At 31.1% G+C, this 16118-nt stretch overlaps 6 protein-coding genes across 7 annotated transcripts; 1 reads left to right on the forward strand and 5 right to left on the reverse strand.

The window, feature by feature from the left end:
* Window positions 1–722: 722 nt before the first annotated feature.
* Window positions 723–1722, reverse strand: OCT59_023351 (uncharacterized protein; the record flags this gene model as incomplete). The annotated part of the gene is made up of 6 exons (XM_025324364.1): window positions 723–848; window positions 916–1069; window positions 1154–1302; window positions 1368–1433; window positions 1495–1539; window positions 1618–1722. 6 exons carry the CDS (start codon window positions 1720–1722, stop codon window positions 723–725), a joined length of 645 nt encoding a protein of 214 aa, XP_025186479.1.
* Window positions 1723–1826: 104 nt separating this feature from the next.
* OCT59_023352 (uncharacterized protein) lies at window positions 1827–2342 on the reverse strand (the record flags this gene model as incomplete). The annotated part of the gene is made up of 4 exons (XM_025324365.1): window positions 1827–1886; window positions 1954–2010; window positions 2080–2139; window positions 2205–2342. The coding sequence occupies 4 exons, from the start codon at window positions 2340–2342 to the stop codon at window positions 1827–1829; spliced, it is 315 nt and encodes a 104-aa protein (XP_025186480.1).
* A 2897-nt stretch (window positions 2343–5239) lies between these two features.
* Window positions 5240–5676, reverse strand: OCT59_023353 (uncharacterized protein; the record flags this gene model as incomplete). Its single annotated transcript, XM_025313777.2, has 3 exons — window positions 5240–5295; window positions 5435–5550; window positions 5621–5676. The coding sequence occupies 3 exons, from the start codon at window positions 5674–5676 to the stop codon at window positions 5240–5242; spliced, it is 228 nt and encodes a 75-aa protein (XP_025186482.2).
* A 324-nt stretch (window positions 5677–6000) lies between these two features.
* OCT59_023354 (uncharacterized protein) lies at window positions 6001–7005 on the reverse strand (the record flags this gene model as incomplete). 2 transcript variants are annotated; one of them, XM_066132005.1, is made up of 4 exons in its annotated part: window positions 6001–6278; window positions 6384–6452; window positions 6695–6885; window positions 6969–7005. In XM_066132005.1, 4 exons carry the CDS (start codon window positions 7003–7005, stop codon window positions 6252–6254), a joined length of 324 nt encoding a protein of 107 aa, XP_066006710.1. In that variant the 3' UTR covers window positions 6001–6251. The 2 variants fall into 2 exon arrangements, with proteins under 2 accessions (XP_066006710.1, XP_066006709.1); XM_066132004.1 differs by having other exon boundaries at window positions 6001–6452.
* A 703-nt stretch (window positions 7006–7708) lies between these two features.
* OCT59_023355 (uncharacterized protein) lies at window positions 7709–8525 on the reverse strand (the record flags this gene model as incomplete). Its single annotated transcript, XM_066132006.1, has 4 exons — window positions 7709–7750; window positions 7813–7839; window positions 8270–8278; window positions 8343–8525. The coding sequence occupies 4 exons, from the start codon at window positions 8523–8525 to the stop codon at window positions 7709–7711; spliced, it is 261 nt and encodes an 86-aa protein (XP_066006711.1).
* A 665-nt stretch (window positions 8526–9190) lies between these two features.
* OCT59_023356 (uncharacterized protein) lies at window positions 9191–11599 on the forward strand (the record flags this gene model as incomplete). Its single annotated transcript, XM_066132007.1, has 12 exons — window positions 9191–9227; window positions 9300–9572; window positions 9857–9933; window positions 10004–10213; window positions 10285–10470; window positions 10537–10626; window positions 10699–10814; window positions 10880–11036; window positions 11108–11235; window positions 11313–11330; window positions 11423–11430; window positions 11505–11599. 12 exons carry the CDS (start codon window positions 9191–9193, stop codon window positions 11597–11599), a joined length of 1395 nt encoding a protein of 464 aa, XP_066006712.1.
* Window positions 11600–16118: the final 4519 nt, after the last annotated feature.

The following is a 16118-nucleotide window of genomic DNA, read 5'->3' on the forward strand; positions in this document are numbered from 1 at the left end:
TGTAAATCCCTCTCTTAGCTTGAGAAGTATGAATAAATCCACGAAAAATAGAGAAAAAATTGACTTTTTGTACAGGGAAAAGAAACCGTCTGACATCCAGCCTTGATGTGATTTTTGCTTAATTTCTTATGAATATAATATACAAAAATTTCTTGAAATTCTTTAATTGTTTGTGATGGTAATATGTCTATATGTTCTGTAAGTCTATTGTATTTACTGATAGTTTTGCGATGTAGTAACAAGCTACGTTTTGAATGAAATGAACAAAGGTATACTTTACAAAGAAAATTTGTCGAAATAGGTATTTGAGAAGAAGAGGAAAGATTACTAGAACTTGAATTTGACTCCATTACGTTAACTATAAAGTTATAAATATGAATTTATTAATAATAGCGTTAAAGACATTTTACAGAACAAATAAAGATAAAATAATGTTTTATAAAAGCTTTGTATTTATGAGTTTTGATTAAGAAAATTATGAAAAAAATATTAATACGTGTAAAATGAACAACAGGCTTTAAAAGTAAAATAAAGCGATATTGAACCAAGTATAATTAAATACCTTAATGGACATTGCCTTGTTAAAAAGTTTGGATGGGTTTTGAAAAGCTACTATGTATTTTTTTTTTTAGTACACAAACATTATTTTTGATGGGCCTTATCTGTTATTAAATTTAGTTTATCAGTCACCTGTTATTTGTTACACCAAAAATCATATATTTTTAAGGACAAATTCTAAGGATCGGTGGATATGTATAATCTTTATCGTTATCATTATCTTTTTCATAATTGTAATTGCCATCAAACATCGTTTCCCTTATTATATCTCTAATGTCACCCAACTTCGTCTATAACAGAAAAAGAGATTAATAATTTGTTGCATATCTTTATCAATAACACGTAAATAAGTATTACCTTGTAGTCAAATTTGCTTAAAAATTCAACAATTTCGTCTAAAAGCTCAGGTATTTGTGAGCTATGTGCATCATCAATTTCATCTAATTCTGTCTTGCTGAAATGCTGTTTAATTATCACGTCATCAACATCCACAATGAAAGAATGAACAGCGCTAAGAAATAAAAACTATGATTTGGCACAATGTTTTTTTCTATAACGCAATTACTACTGAAAAGCCATTTATATAAATACTGACTGCTCAAATTCTAACTTCTTCCCCAATTCAAATAATTTCTTCTTAACATATTTTTCCGTTAAAAGTCTCCACATTCTCTCCTTTTTCATGCCATTAAATACCCGCTTAACAATCTGTTGGTGTTCCTCGCTCAGCCTGAATGGTCTATTCTAAACAGAAATTCTCATTATTGTCTAAAAAACAAAAAGTCAAAAAATTCTAATGAAATATTTACCTTATTTTCTTTCACCTTTTTATTGTCGGTCGTCTCCACCACCTCTTCTTCTTCATCAGCCGTCTCCTTTACAAGATAGATAGTAGTGAGAATAATAAATATTTACGGCTAATAATATCGTAATTACCTCATGATCTGATGTATCCAAATCATCATGTAATTCATGAACAGTCTAAAAAAAGATTTTCACAATTAGCAATAATTTGGTTTCAATTTGAATAGTAACAATTGAGTATAATGTGAATATTACCTCGTTCTCCTCAATATCCGTTTCATTACATTTATCTGATTTCTGCCATTTCTCAAACAGATTGGTTGAATTTCTTTCAGATGAACCTTTAAAGAAATTATCCATTTCGTCATTTTCTTCATGGTCATCTAAAGATGTTAGCCGTAATTCAAAAAAGTGTCGTAATACAAAATTTTTATATGCCGTAATTAATTAAGGCTATAAAAATCTTATAGCCGTAATTCAAAATTTTTTAAAAAATAATTAAGGCTAACATCTTTATGTTCATCCTAAAACATTAAAATATAAATTATTGTCTAAAAAAATCCAAAAGTCAAAAATCTAATGAATATTTACTTTATTTTCTTTTGCCTCTTTATTGTTGGTCATCTCCACCTCTTCATCATCTGTCTCCTTCACAAGACAGATAGTAGTGAGAATAATAAACATTTACGGCTAATAATACCCGCCAAATATTGTTACCTCGTGATCTGGTGTACTTATTTCCAAATTTTCTTTGTTCTCAGAAACATCAGTTTCTGGCTGTGCATAAGTCCAGAAAGTATAAGGAAACAACTTTTTTTATGCTAAACACAAATACAATTTACCTCAATTTCAGGAGACTTGGAAGCATTTGAAGGAAAGATATCAGAATAATCTGCAGAGGATAGTATTTTACTGTTACGTTCTGCAACTTTGCTATACATTCTCATACTACCCATTATATGTGCTCGCTGTGCTTCCATCTATTTTTTAAAAGCATATGAGCTGATCGTACTCGTTTCACTAAGTAAAATTTTGTGATGTTCATGAGTGTAACCCATATTGTACTACCAAAACGCGTAATAAATTAAATCTATAACTAATAATCGCTTTGAATAACAAACGTTCACTATTGAAATCGTGAACTTCAGATCAGTTGTAGATCAGTTTGGCAAGACTCATTGCGAAAGTAACTTTAAAGGACTTTACTCATGGTGAGAATTTTTCGTCTGAAAAATACTATTATTTAAACATTAAATGACTTACACTACAATTATAAACAGGATAACAGAATTTTTTATCATAATTATCCTAATAATCCTTATATAGACGTCCAATACACTGCTGGAAATAAGGTTTTTCGTTCAAGATATAAGATAATAGAACTTGGATTTTATCTGCAAAATGTTAAATATACACAAAAGAGAAATAATATTCAATATCAAATTCCAGATGAATATATTGTAAAAACAGAAGTTGCAAACCAAGTTTTGCGTTATGAAACAAAATACACTATTGCCAACAAGGTTTTGTATACTATTACTTGGAAGGAAGGTCGTGCTAAGTGGGTAGTATCTAGTGAATGATCAGCAAGTAGAGCTGTAGATGCATTTTAAAGGTAATTTTAACTATTGAATTCACATTTATTAAAATAACATAATCTAATAAATTAACACCTACATTATACAGAAAATTAATAGGGAAAAATCTCGACTCTCTAGAACACATGTCTTTGGCTTTGACATTGAAATATTACATCAAATACAAGTTGGACAATCCAAAGAATCCTCCAAAGCAAGGACTATTAGTAAAATTATTGATAAAAGGAAAAGACCACTCAATGAAATACAATTATTATTACAGCAAAACAAACGATATGCATTATTTGAAAGAGAAGCTTGCAAAAAAGTTAACCATATTATCTTACAATATCGAATGGTTTCAAAATCTAGGGAGCCAATTTGTTTACGTAGTATGGAACTAGAAAATGGAACCAATATTATTAATATAAAATATAATTCAACATTGGATCCAATAAGATTAGATGCTTATATACGTGCCTGTGATGAGGCTTTATTAGGTCGTGATGGATATCGGAGACTTGCTGCTGTAGAAGTATGATTGATATGTGAATATCAAGTTGCACAAAAACGGGTTGAAATCACTAAATTAATAAATCGCCAAGTACATATTGGAACATTTAATCTTAATAAAGAACTTGATCAGCAACCTATACTTGATGATGATGAATATCAAGAAAATTCGGATGGAATTGTAGTTAATGAACAAGAAATTGGAAATGGTGTTTATCAATCAATTCGAACTCTTCTTCAAACACTTATTCCTATTTGGAATAAATCAGTTTCACCAATCCTTCAACCAGGAGATACAATTAATTTAAAGCTTAGTGGAGATGGTAGAAATGTAGACCATAAACAAAATCATGTAATGCTAACTTTTTGTTTATTAAACAAAAAAGATGAAGTGTTAAAACCAGATCATCAACATTGGTAATTAAAATTCATAGCATATTTTTTCACAACACTTACTGAATAATAAAAAATAGTATTTGTCTTTATGTAGGCAAAGAAAAATATGAAACATTAGCCAAAGTTGGTCATCTATTTAAATTCCAGCTTTCAGACCTTCAGGAAAATGGAATTTTTGTTGATGGTGTACATTGGTCAATTGAGCTCTTTTTTTCTGGTGATTGGAAATTTATGTATAACATAATGGGGTTAAATGCACCAAACTCTAAATACTTTTGTTTATATTGTGATTGTGATTCTAGTGCCCGTTGGGACATAAATTTAAAATGGAAAATCAATAAAAATACGCAATGTAAGTTTATCTATTAAATTTTGTTAAATAACTAAAACATTTATACTTACTGTTAACTTAAAAATTTAATTTATAGCTAAGAAAAAACCTGAACTTTTTCCTGCTATTAGACAAGAAAATTACATCCCTGACGAACTACATTTATTATTACGCATTTCAGATGTGTTAATGGAATGTTTGTTTAATGATTTATTCAAAAAAAAAGATTTTGAACGATTAATTAAAAGTCAAATTGAGCAAGCTATGAAATCCATTAATGTACACTTTGAATTTTTTAAATCAAAATTCCACAGCGGAAAATGGGATTGGACTTCGTTAATGGGGCCTGATAAAAAGAAAGTTCTACAACATTTTCCAGTTACTAATTTTATCTCAGGAAAACGTGGTGAAGATATTCAAGAGCTTTGGCGTAATTTTTATGATTTATATATGATTATAAGACGACCGTCTCTTACAGATTCTGAAATTGATGATCTTGAAGTTAAGGTGAAAGAATGGATTTATTTGTTTTGAAAAAGTAAAAATGAAGATGAGGATTGGAGAGATAAACCGATTGTAAGACTTCTCAACGAAAAGAATTCTTTGACAGAGGAGGACGTGGTTGACTATATTAATGAATATAGAGCTACAGTTTTTAAAAACTGAGAGTTTACGGATTCAGATGATCGCTGATTTTGAAGTAGATAGAATTCAAAGTTGATAGGTCATCATTACCGTAAAAATGATTCCAAGTGATACTTTTGTTTTTACTGTGGAAAGCTTGATATTGTTCTAAAATGTGCTCTTTCGACCCATCGGCCAAATCAAGGGCAGATAAATTCATCATCACAAACACCTGGTCTATACAGGAAGGAAGATGTTACCCCGTACATGCATGTCTTTTCACAACATATTCCTGAATTCTTACGAAATCTAAAAAGAAAAAATTTATCATTACAGATTTTTTCCACTTCAAGTATTGAAAAAAAAAATCATAACCAGGTGAAATAAATAAATAAATTATTAAACAAACTTTCTTCTGTACTTACTTTACTTTAATTTAGGTCCGACTATTTTTTGGTGGAACTACCATGGGCGGTGGGATTAGAGGAAAATCTGTAGTACAAGATATAATGGAATTTGAAAACCGTCAACTTTATTATTTGCTTAATAATACTCCTCAAGAAATCCAGATACGAAACATTAATGCAGAAGATAAAGAAATTAAAGATTAAGAAGGTAAAAAATTACTTGCTATGTTGATTTATAATGTTAAGTGGTGGTCTTGGCAAAATATAATGAAACTTCCCTTCAACAGGTTTCTCGGGTATTTTTTGTTTGTTGTTCGATGTTAATATTTGTTCCTCATTGCTATATTAAAAAAAAAAAATAATATTCAATTGTAAAATGGATTTGTACAAGATTAGATTCAATTACATACTTCTCTTGAAATTCTCCAGAATCTGTAATAAAATTACAGGTCATTCTTCCCAACATGAACTCTCTGTTATTTTCTAATAATGTCATTTGGCTCCATGAAAATTTAACCTGATATGTATTCTCATAATTTTCAAGTAAAACATAACCCTTAGTATTAGTAAAAGGGTCTTGTCGAAAGCTCCAGTGGTCATAATGAAATATTTCTTTAAGTCTAGCTGCCCCCACAGATCCTTCAAAACTACACTGGTATTTGTGTCTAGCAGGACTGTATTTAAACTTTTCTTCATTTTTAAATAGATATACAAACACATTTTCTGGAAAAGTATCGATAGAAAAACGTTTTTTTCCAACAGCATGTCTGGAAAAACCAAGTTTTTTTTTAATTAGAACAATAAAAGAGTTAATGTAGTAAAACATTTGTTCCGAAGAGGGCTGAGGAAGTGAGTAAAAATGGGGTATTGTTTTATTATATAAATGTCTATTTCTTTCATGAATAAGTAATTTTTGATAAGTTGTAAAAGTTTTAAAACAAAGCTTGCAACAAATAGACTGGCTCGACATCGTTACAAGAACGCGAAAAAAATTGATGTACAGTACAACGCTATTATGTAAATCAGCAGAATATTTATATATCATCTCGGAATCATCACATTGCTGATCTAGGTGACGAGATCGAAGATGAGCGAAATTAGCCCATATGGTTAAATCGTCATCTCATACGATAATACAAAAAATTTTAACACATAAAGGTATGATGCCGAAACCTTTTCCCGCCCATAGATTATTGTTTCCCAGCAGATCTTCAAACCCTGGTTTGCACATTGTTTTTTTACCTACAGGAATATGAAGCTGGAAATGAGTATATAACTTCCATATAATAAGTAAAACCTTCATCTCAAGAAGAAAGGTAAATCGCAATAGTAGGGCCGGAATAAAAGCCGATACCTCCTAACCTAGACGAAAATAGGTGGAGTTGCCACTATCATTACTCGGGCTGGGACAAAAACCAATACTTCTAATCTAGACAAAAATAGACAGAAGCTCCCTATTATTGAGAAATATACGAATACATCACCTTCTTTTCTATAGTTGCATAGTCATATTCTTTTACTTCTTTTACTTGCTTCAAGAATCTACGAGTCCAAGTGAGGTCAAGAACATTCCATTTTTTTGAAAAAGGTTGTGAGGAAAGAATGACATTACGGTTAAGATTTAGAAATTCAGTGTAGGAACACTGCGTGTTATCTTTTATGTAGGAGACAAGAGCTTGAATATTGATAAATATCAGGTTAGAATTTAGAAAAGGAAAAAGGGCTATTTTTCTTTTAAATAAACATCATAACACTTGCCGTGATAGCCAGAGTACGGTTCTTTGTCGTTGTTCATGTTGTTCGTGTCGTTCAACTTTGGGAATTTTGAAGAAAATCGAAGTGAGAAAATGAGGAGAAGTTAACAAAGCACTAAAAAATCTAAAAAAAGAAGTTTATGAAAAAAAAAGGTTAGAGGATGAATTAGCCCGGGTTCGAGGAGAAGTTAACAAAGCACTAAAAAATCAAAATTATTACGTATATTATTGTAAAAGGACCCCTTGATGATCTTTACATATGGATAGCGTTAAATTCTTTTATTGTTAAATTAAGGAGAGTCCGTTGATCAGATTTTCGTAATGCGATCATATTAACGTAATTTCCCCCAAAAGCGTATAACAAAATCGATTCTGCGAATTATATAAAAAGGTGATGACCTGGTTAGAATCCCTTTATCTGCCTTGTGCAAGTAAAACGAAAAAATCAAAACCAATCTAACCTACCATTATTTGCATCATCGATATTTACAATCAAACGAAACCGTATATTCCGCAAAGTAATAATAAAGTAAGTTGATTTATTGTTCGGCTAGCTTCTTGAAACATGTCGTCACGATGCTAATCGATTTCCGCTTCTATTAGATGTTCCAAAATAAAACGGACATATTACTCTTCTTGTTATATATCGGCATTTTGATCTTCGCCGAGAAAATCACTGACCATCATCACGCGCCGAATTCTTGAAACTTTGCGCAGTATCGTACCGGCGATAACGAGAAAAAATTAAGCGTCAAATTTCTTGAAAACAAGGCGGATTGGAATATTCTGAAAGTGAGATGTAACGGTAAGTATGAATTGGAAATATTGCATTGATTATTTTTTTTTACCTCAGTTGCTAATCTCCCGAATTTATTCTGTAGGTTCGAAATTTCTTAATCTTGAGGTAGTTCTCTTATGGGAATTATTTTATATAATATGTGCGGTTGGGGGTGATATAGAATATAGATAGGCGAAAATTTGTGTGGGATAATTTATTTCAGAAATTTATTTCGGAAATCTAGTGTAGAAATCTCGTAGTTAGCAATAGTGACAGGAAAAAAACAATTAGTATAGAAATTTACAATAGAGTAAAGAAATAACTTGATGCTGGAACTCGCATTAAATGGCCTAGGATCCGCGTACTCCCTCCCTCTTTGAAGCATCATATATTTCATTCGCTACTTTCGCCCAGTTTTTTTAACTGTATATTTTGACAATAAAATCTCTGTTATGCTACAGATAAATAGATAGGAGGCTAGTAACTACCAAGAAATAACTTGGATATTCACTGATTCATAACTTCACCGCCAATGCCTGGACAGACATGAATCAGTTATGACTTCTCTCAAGTATCAAAAGACACAAGGGAAGTTCTTACCGCCAATGCCTGGACAGTCATAAGAAACTTCAGCAAAATCAATGGATCAACTGCTACCGCCAATGCCTGGACAGACATAAAGCTATGGCGTCTCTTATGTATCAAAGATACAAATGAAGTTCTCACCGCCAATGCCTGGACAGTCGTGATGAACTTCAGCATAGTTGCATTCCTCCAGTACATTTTTTGTGTAAATGTGTAATGGTGAGAAACGCGTAAATAACATAACAGTAATAACTGAAGTAGCCTAGTACTGTATCACCAACAAAGATTTCACTTTCACGTGATATTATGGCCGGCACCAGTTAGACGGATCCTCGCTGTTGAGATAGGCAATGATATCTACAAGAATTTTGATTAGATGAAAGGCAGTAGTCTTCTTGTATTATTTGACTATTTATACTATTTATACTTACTCGCATGGCCAGGGTATGACTGATTAGATATTTCTGCCGTAGAAGCCATTTCTGCTTGGTACATTACATGTTTTTTATGTGCGCGTCAGCGCGTGACAAATTGTCAAGCCGATCACTTTTTTGCAATGGGAAAAAGCTTTATTATTGTTTTTTCAGATACAAAAACGATAGAATTTTTTTTTAAACGACAGAATTTTTTTTTTCAATAATCAAAAACGATACATTTATTTTTTCAATAATCAAAAATGATACAACAGTTTGTACAACTAACTTCATCACCTCCTTAATCAAAAATGATATATTTGCCTCAAACGCGTCAAACGCGTGACTCAAATCTACAGTATACTGTATTGTGATCCCATCTTTTTGATATATACTGTATATATATCCAATTAGTAATAAAATTTTTTACTCGCAAATATTTTTACGTACATGTCTAAAGAGGAACACTCAAAGTTAAGACATCCAGGTAAGTCTGCTACTTTATATCTATTATTTTTATTAGTCAGGACAAATGAGTGGTATAAACTTTGACTATCAGATTATTGGGGCCGAGACCCTAACACCTGGGGGACTGTTAACGATTGGGATATTTACTGGATTGAACAGTCACACTCCGTACCAGTTAATAAACAAAATTCGCACTCAGTCTTGGCTGACGAATTAAGAACCATAAAACAGATATTTGATAGCACGAAACCTGCTTATAAAATAGTTTGTGAATTGCAAAACGAATTGAAGGAAAGTACAATTTTTTTCGGCTTCGCAGATTTGGTGGTGCTAGCGTACTCTATAGCTAATCCGGCAACCGAGTGTTGAGAAAGTTTTTCCGAGTGTAAAACTGACGGGTAGCTCCGCGTGTGCGTGGCTATAGAAACGTAGCTGGCGTACTCTATGTCTAATCCAGCAACCGAGTGTTGAGAAAGTTTTTCCGAGTGTAAAACTGATGGGTAGTTCCGTGTGTGCGTGGGCATTGAAACGTTGGTCGGAACGAGTGTCCGTGGCACTTTGTGAACTTCCATCCTATCCAATATTTCAAAAGTGTATCACTAATCCTAATTACCTATTTTATATATATATATACACAAAATTACAAAGTTTGGGAGGAAAAAGATCAAATCACATCATTGAAGATAGAGTCCGATTTGATCGACTTGGAATTGGAAATTGATAGAGCAAGTACTCATTAATCTCTTTGATGCATCCTAACAACTTCTTATTCAGTTCTTATCGAACTTATGACAGAAAAGGGGAAGGCAATCTGTCCATAAAATAACACAACAGGGATTTAAAATTACACAACAAGGACTTCAGGAATGCGCCGATACCGAGTTTGATGCAATGGAACGAGGAAAGAAGAGAATCAGAACCGGTCAAGAAGTCTCTCCTTTGCGTGCAGTCACTCCTCCCCCTTTTAAACTTTCACAGGTTCAGCCACGAACTTCGGAAGATAAAGTAGTTGTATTTTTCAACTGTGTTTCTACGCAACAAAAAATATCCATCTCACCTTTCGAATATGTGCACAGGACAGAAGTACCGCAAGTGAGACGGAAGTGAAATCGACTTATAGCGATTTAACGTTCAGTGACGAATCATTATCATCATCTATTCCTCTTACGAACGACTTCTCTGAAACTACTTCGCAGGAATCACCTGTGTCTAATCAAGAACTAGAAGATACGGAAACGATTCCTCTGATAATTATAAATGAAGTAAATGATAATGATGAGACGTTAAAACCGATATATTTTTTCGGCTTTCCTAATGACTATATGTAGGATGGGGATGTCATAACTGACAAAAAAATGATGCGTGATGCATATCTAAAAATTCGTCAAGATCTATGTGATCATTTTTCGCAGAAGGATGTAAGTTTACTACGAATCCGCATCAATTTCAGGAAAAAAAATTCTGTATTGATCATTGCTTTGCCCTTTTAGTGGTTTATTGAAGGCTATAATGTTTCAGACGCATTTCGCAAATATCAAATTAGTAATATTGATAAACTAGTGGCTGGCGAAACTTTTCACTTTTCGTCAGACAATGAAGAGATCTTGTAAGTATAGATTGATTTTACATCTTCAGGACGTCTGATTATCTGACAAATCCTTTGTATTACAGGTCCCTTCACAATATTATGTTTATTGACTTGACAACAATGAAAAAACCATTGTATTTAGATATAGATGATGAACGAAAATGGCGTGTTTCTATACGTCAACAAAAGCAACAGACTCCGCCCAGTTTCTTCGGAGAAATAGTGGACGAATATGAAATGGTATATTGTCATGTTTAGTACATGCGGACCTGTGATAATTATAATTTATATCCTTTTGCAATCAATAATAGGAAATAAATGATATTGATGAGCTACGTTCCAAATTTTATGATATGTGGGGGAAATATCGTGACAAAGTAATTTATTCAGATAGTGAGAGACGTTTATTTGAAACTACCCAAGCAGTGGCACGTGCATTGTAAGATTCTTGGTTTTCAATATTGTTTTTTCTTGTCGTTTCTTTCCAATAACTATTTATATAATCCTTTTTTTAAGTTTTGAAAGAATGCACATGTATCCAGATTTAAAAAACAAAAACGAAGATACCATTGTACATGATTATGTACATGACATTTTCAAAGAAACGTTTCGTGATCCGAATTGAGATTATTTGGTAATAAAATTTGAGATTTTTGGTATTCAATCATTGACATGGTTCTTTACCTTTACATGTTCTTTATTTAATAGAGCAAACACCGAAAGTCTATCTTCAAGAGAACACTGAGAAACTTATGAACGTCCCAAAGGTAGAAAGCCTGACATTACAATATATCGAATTATGAAGAAAGGTGTAAGTGAAGAATGTAAAGTTGAATGTGAAGAACAATGCTTCGTAGAAGTCAAGCATTTCTCTATTACAAGAAATAGCAAAATTGGTGGCTATAATCTTTTCAAAGTAGCCATCCTTTGCCAGGGGACATTAATAGAGTAATTTCTTCATGTGGAAAAAACCCCCCTTCTCTTTTCAGCTATGACTAGCAAATGAAATAATAAAGCTTCCAGTACTTCTGCTTCAAAATGTTCTGCTCAGAGTCCTCCTTCTAGCAATGTTCAAGGTCAAGGTTCTTCTACTTCTGCTTTAGCTCCTACTTTGCAACCTTTAGCTGACAATTTAGCAAAATGCACATGGGTTTCTTCTGAACCTGTTATGGACTAAGATAATATTTTGACTTCTTCTGCTCTTCAGGATACTACTACAACTTCTCCTCCTCCTCCTGTTGATAACAACGTGTCCCCTTTAGAACCTGCTTCTGGTTCTTCTCTTGAAAACTCCCAATACTCCCCTTCTAATTCTGCTGATAAAGGAAAATTTGTAGAAATTTTGCCTTCAGAGCTTGAATGTGTTGCGTCTCCTGACATGTCTTTTGTTGCTATACAATCTTTTTCCTTCACTTTTATGCTATGGCTACATCTTTACTATTGAAGGATTTTGGACCTACTGTCCCACTTTAAGACTAATTGCGAAGCTTGTGATGTGACTGATAGGGAATTCTCCTCTTTTGCCTCTTATGATAGTAAGGCTACCACTCAAGGATTAGATGACAATAAAATTATTTTTGTCTACTTTCATTCTAAGCCCAGGTGATCACTCAGCCTATTGCCTTTTTGCATGATCTACAGTTCTACACTCATGATCCATCTGCTAAAAAGGTAGATGAACAACTCTGTATCCTGGTAGTTACTGATATCCCCTCTTTGTCACTAATGATCAACTAAGAGGTTCCTTTTCCCTGTTATGATATCATTATCTACTACTGTATGTGTCTTTTCAAATTATACTGTACTGCATATATAGTTTTCGATTCAGCTACAGTCAACTCTCTTTATAGTCACACATTTGGGACAGTCCATATTTGGTAATTATAAAGAGATGTGACTATATAAAAAATTTCTTATATTAGTATATCATAATTCTGGCCAAAAATTAACATAATTTTGGTTAAAATTATACTTAAAACTTTATTGTATCGTAATTCTGCCAATATTAATTATAGAGAGATAATCTTACTGCCATTCAATTTGTCTTGATGAGACGGTTCTAATGGTATAAAATACGTTGAAATCCAATCACTAAATTAATTTTCAAAATTAAAAAAATAATGGTTTTTATGTAATAACTCTGCTAATATTGATCCTAGAGAGACAATCTTACTACCATTCGATTTGTCATGATGAGACGAATCTAATGGTATAAAATACATCAAAATCCAATCATTAGATCAATTTTCGAAATTAAAAAATATTAAATGGTTTCTAAGTAGTAACTCCGTTAATAATGATCACAGAGAGATGAGCTTACTACCATTTGATTCGTCTTGATGAGGCGATTCCAACGAGCTATTAATCATCTTTTTACAATAACTAGGTACTGAGAAATTTAGCAAAATGTTAAATAGTGCAGTAAACGTAAATCAAGAAATATTATAATGCTGATGTTTACCATTTTGTTGAATAACTTATCAGCCAGTGACTGTAAAAGGATAAAACTACCACCATTTGATTCATCTCAGTGAGACAATTCTAACAAGCTATGGTACATCTCACTGGTAAAAAAATGATTTATCCTACACATATCTTACACATATTGGGTACTCAAAATGTAGAAAATCATACATAAATAATACACATATCATACACATATCGGGTACTAATATATATATCATACATATATCAGGTACCTGATAGGTATACTATATATATAAGTACCCGATATGTGTATGATATGTGTATTATTTGTATATGATTTTCTACATTTTGAGTACCCGATATATGTAAGATATGTGTAGGATATGTGTAGGATAGACCATTTTTTTACCAGTGTCTTTGTATGATTATTAGATGCTAAGTTATTCAATATATTTTTTATATAACTGATTATAAACGGTTCTTTTTAATATAAGATTTTTGAGAATAGGTGTGATAGTGACTATAGATAGATTGTGACTATATAGGATAGATTTTAATAATAAAGTATTTTGAACATTCAACTGGTATGACTATATAGTAGAATGTGATTATAATGGGAGTGATCATAAAGGGAGTTGACTATACAATATTATAATTAATTGTGTAACAAAATTATAATATTTTGCAAATAATGAGATTATATAATTCTTTTTTCTTTACTTAAATTTTTTATTTACTTAAATTACTATATAGTTATTTGCATATTTTGTCAATTATTTATAATTACATTTCAAGAATCTGAGAACTTATTAAGACAAATAGATTAATTAATATGTAAAGATATCATTAGAATATAAAGTAATTTAATCTTATCTATAATAATAAAAAACAGAATAATAGTGATTTTGATTACCTTTATGATACTATTATAATTGGTACAGTCAACCTTTATTATAACGAACCTTAGATTCTAGACCTCAACTTCACTATAAGACTATAGTAAAGATTTTAAGAGATTTGATTGGTTAATTCGTTATAACAAGGGAAATTTATTATAATTGTCTGAAAAATTCACTATATCAAGAGTTCGCTATATCAAGGTTTGACTGTATTTATTATTAAATTGTCACTTTATTTTCACCTAGTTGTATTTTATTAATTGTTTTTATTATGTATAGCTTTGTAATTGTATTTCTTTACAGTTTTAGCATAATTTATAGAATATTGAACTTTAGCAGTTTATGGTGCATATTACCTAAACTCATCAATAGTCTGAATTTTTATTTTATGATTAGTGCTTCTAACAGATCGGTTCAGACTGAATTTAGTTTAAATCTGATCTGATCTGATTTTTATTTTAATAGATCTGATCTGATCTGAATCTGATCAGATCTGGTTCAATTTGATCTGAATCTGGTTCAGATCCATTTGAATCTGATTTGAATCTGATCTGAATCTGGTTCGGATCTGGTCCTTGTACTAAAAAAAGGAAAGGGAATGTTAATTACGTTCCTTAAAGTAAAATAAAAATAAAAATAAAAAAATGAACTTACTATAGTTCGTTCTTTTAAATCCTGGTCGTTCAGTTTCGTCTCACGTTCAGGTTTCCTAAAAATAAAAGAAAGAGAACGTTAATTACGTTTCCTTAAATAAATTAAAAAAAAAAAACTTAAAAAAAGAAACGAACTTACCATAGTTCATTCTTTTTTAAATCCTGGTCGTTAACAACTTCGTTCACGTCCAGGTTTCCTAAAAAAAAAAAAAAGGAAACGTTAATTACGATCCCTTAAGTAAAATAAAAAAAAACTTAAAAAAAAATGAACTTACCATAGTTCGTTCTTTTTTTTAAATCCTGGTCGTTAACGTCTTAATGACTTCATTTATCCAACTTTCCTAAAAAAAAAGAAAGGAAACATTAATTATGTTCCCTTAAGTAAAAATAAAAAAAAAAATTAAAAAAAGAAATGAACTTACCATAGTTCGTTCTTTTTTTAAATTCTGGTCGTTAATGACTTTGACTACATCCAGGTTTCCTAAAAAAAAAGAAAGAGAATGTTAATTACGTTCCCTTAAGGGGAGCGTGTAGTCACGTGATTTATAATAAGACTATCAATGGCGCAAAAATTTAAAATATGAAGCCCAAGAACAAAAGTACTTTAGTTGAATAATTATGTATTATTTTATTATTATTTTTGTAAAGACATGTGAAAACATACCTATAGAATACAAATATATTAAATTAATTAATGATAAAATGCTTTTTGTTAAAAAAATAATATTATGTTTTCCAGTAGAGAGATTCTAAACTTTCACTAAGCGATTCGCAACCTTTTTGGAACTTCTTTTGATATTTTCTCTAAAATATAATATTTAAGTCTAAATAAAAACTATACCTGGTGAACTTTCAGATTCCAAAAGGTAAGAAAATAATATATTTTTTTTAATATTTAGTAATTTACAAATGTTTTATTAGACATGGACGTTCTGAATAGCACAAAAAAATTTTTGCGCCATAATAGTCAATTAAAAGTCACGTGATTACACTCTCCCCTTAAGTAAAAATAAAAAAAAAACTTAAAAAAGAAACGAACTTACCATAGTTCGTTCTTTTTTTAAATCCTGGTCGTTAACGTCTTAATGACTTTGTTTGTCCAGGTTTCCTAAAAAAAAAAGAAAGGGAATGTTAATTACGTTCCCTTAAGTAAAAATAAAAAAAATTTAAAAAAAGAAATGAACTTACCATAGTTCATTCTTTTTTTAAATCCTGGTCGTTAATAACTTCGTCCACATCCAGGTTTTCTAAAAAAAAAAGGAAACATTAATTACGTTCCCTTAAATAAAAAATAAAAAAAACCTTAAAAAAAAGAACGAATTCACCATAGGTTCATTTTTTTT

Source organism: Rhizophagus irregularis, chromosome 32 (genome assembly GCF_026210795.1).
Source record: "Rhizophagus irregularis chromosome 32, complete sequence".
In the NCBI taxonomy this organism is placed as follows: domain Eukaryota; kingdom Fungi; phylum Glomeromycota; class Glomeromycetes; order Glomerales; family Glomeraceae; genus Rhizophagus; species Rhizophagus irregularis.